The sequence below is a fragment of the Dermacentor silvarum genome, chromosome 7 (assembly GCF_013339745.2).
Source record: "Dermacentor silvarum isolate Dsil-2018 chromosome 7, BIME_Dsil_1.4, whole genome shotgun sequence".
In the NCBI taxonomy this organism is placed as follows: Eukaryota; Metazoa; Arthropoda; class Arachnida; order Ixodida; family Ixodidae; genus Dermacentor; species Dermacentor silvarum.
The window spans coordinates 105,066,785-105,071,653 of record NC_051160.1 but is presented as its reverse complement, the minus strand read 5'-3'; the positions used below and the strand labels follow the sequence as shown (position 1 = coordinate 105,071,653).

Here is a 4,869-nt window from a genome sequence, read left to right as displayed (position 1 = left end):
GGCACAAACGAAAAATGGAGTTGAATGACCGGAAGGTAAGACCAGGTTCCCAATGGCAAGGTACTCTGTAACGTGAGTTGCTTGTATTTGTGTGTTAATCGGTATGTTACTCGAAGCGTCCGTTACCGGATGTTTTCGCCACATTTGTAGCGGCTAGCCGACTTCCATAGACACGCACTTAGCCTCGATGTGTTCACGTGTTCATATTGAGTGCATTACGAAGCAAGGCCGATTCAAAGCCGTACAAAACTGAACACGGTAGCCCATGCTGAATGCATCGTGGCCAGCCTACACTAGAAGCAAGACCGCAACGAGAACAGAATGCAAGGTATGTTTTGTAGCATTGTTTTCTGTGTGCCAGTCTCCTAGATCTGGAATACCAGAAAAAACCATGTGTAGAGGATAAAATGCGTGCGTACAGGTTCAACAGGGAAAAGAAAAAGAATCAAATTCGATCCTTTTTTTATTATTGTTCTCTTTATTGGCCGTGTCGAGCCTGTACTCATGCCTCTTATTCTGTACGTTTTTCCTGGTCCTCAGAGGGAACTGTAATAAATCCGTTGTGAGTGGTAGCGCCCGTTATGTATGGTCTTCTGTTATTTGTGTCTGTGTTGCTTGTGGTACAACTGGTTCACGAAGAATAAACACTTTTTCGGCATTTGCACATGTTCGTGTTTCAGCATTCCGTTTTGTTACATTTTTGACGTGACTCTGGTGCATATGTTCGTGAATGCTGTATTTTGAACACGCCATCAAACAAGGAAATTATCTTTAGTTGCACAAGAGCATTAGATATTGTGGACTGCTCAGGAACATTTGTTTTGTCTTTGTGTATTTGTGTTTTCTGCGTTTACGTGAACTTTAGAACAAGTTGTCGCTTTATGGTTTTGTCTATTCTTTGTATGAAACTATTACATGGTTCTCGGCACATCTATTGACCCTTTTCGCGGCGATCCCGTGGGCGCTGCCATGTTTGATCACCTGGTGACGCGTCCATTGCTTGCCTCAACTGCCTCCGTTGTCTCCTTGTTTACAATGGAAGTTTACGATGCCGCTGCGGCTTAGAAAACCTCTGTTTTGGGAGATATCGTAGACGGTGACTGGGTGAACGACACGAAGCTTTGATCACAGCTTCAGAGGACATGCAAAAGCGCTTTCGGAGCCGATTAACCTATGTCCAAGCGGCGCAAGCAGCGTATATTGTGCTTGTTCTAAAAGCGGGGCTAAATATGTATTCCAAGCTATCCAAACATTTCGCTCATGAATTGAATCAGGATTGGTGTGTTTTGCTCTCTGTACTTTATTTGGCAAATATTTTGAAGCAGCGGCTTGTCAGTTTCTGACTCAGTGAAGTTCGTCGGTGCGGCCACTATCTGATTATTTTCTGCCTAGCTCGCGGGCGTGCTCAGTTCCGATAGATTTGTTCTTGCTGCGCACAAGGCTTAAAACGTAGCTGTTCTGCATATTTCAATACCTTGTAGCAAATATATATTACAGCTAGTCACTCGCTTACTCTTTTGGACCGTCACGAAACATTCAGCTTCGACCATTCGTGCGCTATCGATGTAGTACCGTCACTTATTGTGCGTATATAGAGCGCATATATTCAAGTGTGCGCCCATTCACTTATTCTTGATAAGTTTTCCTGCCATTTGGGATAAATGTGTATAGATAACGTGCGCGAAACTTACTATGACAGGAAGCGGCGCTACACCCTTTCTCATTGTTTAACGAATGGCACTCACTCTTGCCGACGTTCTGGGGCTGAAGCCCTTCCTTTGAAGGTTAGCGATACAATGCTGGCGGATGAGCAAATTTCTGTATCCTCGAGGAAAGCCGTACATATGGAAGTGCCGGTAACACATTCGGACAGTTGCAGCAGCGGTCCGCGAACTTGGCCACACAGATTCATTCCATTCCTTAATTAACATGACAGTCACTATTTTTGCAGCCAACTACTGCACACGTCTTCAATCCACATGATTTAATCTAGCATGATTGGAGCACAGTGCGATAGCAAAAACTCAGCTGCATTTCCGACAGCTGATGGCACAGAAGCAAGGTAGAAGCGGCAATGGTTTCGTATTCGTGCGCGGTCGCTGAGGAGACGTATGGCGCGCCGCCGTAAGCGCCATCTCGTTTCTCTAAAACAAACTGCTCCGCGAAAAGGGTCAATAAATTCGGAGGAGTATATAGCTGATACCGTCAACAGACACCAACATTGTCTTCAATGCAGATAAGTGGGGCAATTATCAGTGTGTGCAAGTTGCAGCATCATGTCCTGAGTCATTACAAAGTAGAATGTGGGACGCGATACATGAACACTAGTTGATGGTGTATATTACAGACGTAATAAATTCAACTGAAATTATAGCATTGTTACTCTACGCAACATTTGAATCTGACATATTTTCTTTCAGGGGCCAGACATACTACAATGCCTGCTGTCGCTGCTTTTTTCATGGCTCTGATGGTTTCCTGCTTCGCTTCTCCATATGAAGAATGCCTAGGTAAACAATAAATTGCGCAAGATGGCTTGATTACCTGATTACATGCGAATTTGAATTGGCATAAGCATCCATCTCTATAAGACATGTATATTTAAAACTTCGCTTACATAACTGCAAAAAACTGACCAGGGGACTCAATATTTGACTCAATAGTGAACTTTTTCTGAAAAAGATTGAACATGTAGTTTCGTATTCGAACCTTCCAAAGACAATATTTCCCTTAATCAATTTCTACAAAATAGGTACTAGAGACTAATGGTTAAGCCCAGTTTAAAGCCTTGACTCTTTTTGTGATAGTACAACACTAAATAGGCCTACACACATCCCTGCGTCTGTTTCCACATGCATCCTCAGGCCTCCCTCAGACAGCTGCCCTAATGCGTGAAAATAGGTCCATAGCTAACAATGATCGCATGCATAAGAAGCTCATGTAGACGTTACTAAATTTTACAAGTAAAATGACCGGGAAAAATATTTAAGTTTGCCGTCTCGAGACGCGGAAGCAGTACAAGGAGAAGAATTATCAAATTATTTATGTGAGAGCGCTTGTTTAAAGTTGTACCCTTCAGAAAGCAGTGATACAGGGCGAAGAGATGTTCAAGCAGTTGTTAATTGAACATATGATTTAGTCACGAAACATTCAGTGTGACACATCGCTGCACCAATTTTAGCGCATAGCTTATTGCAGAGTAGCTTTACCGAAAAAAATCTAACAAGGGCTACGAGTTACTAGATCAACTCGTCTTTCGCGCAAAAAAATGTTGCTTTCAAATGAATATATTCTGCACTTTCGGTAGTAAATCTCGCAAAGAAGTTTTTTTTTTTTGCTTAGCATTCTAAACTCAACGTACAAAACATGTTTTCTTTTCAATGTAAATGTCGCTTCAAAGGGTGAGTGCTAGAGGTGGTTTGTAGTGTATGTCAACACGTAATATTTCAGCCTATGTATGTCTACAGCCATTTCAAGGCTTCCAACAGTGATCTCCGCTTACCCATCTCTTGTGCCAACTGACACCACCTTATAGCTGCAAATCTCCTGACACGTAAAACCCCCGAAGAGAAGACAAACTTCTAAATTTTATCGTACAACCTACAGTTCTCTGCAGTCACCAACGGCACTTCTTTTTTCTTGAAACCCATTCTGAAACTCTTGCAGACCTGGTCCATGCTTTACATGGCCTGCCAAACTCCACCTCGTCCACTTAATTTCAATTAGATTATCAGTTATAGCCGCATTTGCTTTCTAATCCGCATCGTTGTCTTCACGGCCCTTAACGTCATGCCCATCCCGTCTATTGGGCATTACGCCTATCAGGGTGTTGACGTATGGAGTAGCGGTATAACATCGAGTTTCTACATATAAACTTGAACAAGGCTATGATTTATGTACTCCTACACAAAAATGAAGAACTTAGCATGTTATCGTTGTTATCGTTGTTATTTTCAGAGCACCAGCTCGTACCCGATGCTGCCATCAACAATGCCGTCCTTGCACTCACAAAGGGCGAACACTCGACCGATGGCTCTGTGTTTGAGAAATGGAGCTCGGGCCCTCTCGTCGTGAACGTGACATCATGGCACTCCAACATAGAGAACACTTTACAACCATTCACGCGATCCTGTGAAGGAGGAGACGCCACGGTAGATGCAGAGTTTGAGGTCAGCTGGGTCGTGAGTGCACAGTTCGCTGTCGGTGAAGAAGAGGATGTATTGGGCGCTGTTGACGTTGTTTTCAGGCAAGCGGTGGCGAAGGTGCGGTTCCAGTTGAGCATGTTTTCTGCAAACGAAACATTCACGCTGCACCCACTGGCTGCGCGGGCGACGTGGCCAGGAACTGTCTCAGCGAGCGTTTACAGCGTCGCTCATGGATATTACGGGGGACCCGTGGACATTCTCGCCAGCCTGTTGGCTAAATTCTACGCGTTTGAGATACTGAGCTGGAACTCGGCGCGTTCCGTCATTACAAGGCTTTTCGTAGACAGAGCAAATGAAATGGGCCCTTTTTATGTAGAGTTTTAGCAGATTTCTTTTTATCATATCCCCTTCAGGTGACAATTCTCAACACTGAAACTATAGTTTCACCCCATGTCTTGTAACTAAGATACATATGAGACACGTACAGCTGCAGAACATGTCAAGCATATTTCATTATTAAGTTCATTTTGTCAGGTTAACAGAATGTGCCGTATAACCCACCCGGTTATATGGTGACGTCGTGGCGGTGGCGTTGCGGTGCTAAGGCTGAGCTCATGGGAATAAATCCCAGCCGCGGTGGTCCCATTCCTATAGGCCCGGAAAGCGAGAAAATTCGTGTACCGAGCATTCGACGCACGTTAAAGCACCCCAGGTGGTCAAAATT

At 44.0% G+C, this 4,869-nt stretch overlaps 1 protein-coding gene across 1 annotated transcript; it reads left to right on the top strand.

Moving 5' to 3' along the window:
• Nucleotides 1–230: 230 nt before the first annotated feature.
• On the top strand, nucleotides 231–4,611 carry LOC125946549 (uncharacterized). Its single transcript, XM_049670045.1, has 3 exons — nucleotides 231–328; nucleotides 2,421–2,510; nucleotides 3,958–4,611. Exons 1-3 carry the CDS (start codon nucleotides 322–324, stop codon nucleotides 4,527–4,529), a joined length of 669 nt encoding a protein of 222 aa, XP_049526002.1. The 5' UTR covers nucleotides 231–321; the 3' UTR covers nucleotides 4,530–4,611.
• Nucleotides 4,612–4,869: the final 258 nt, after the last annotated feature.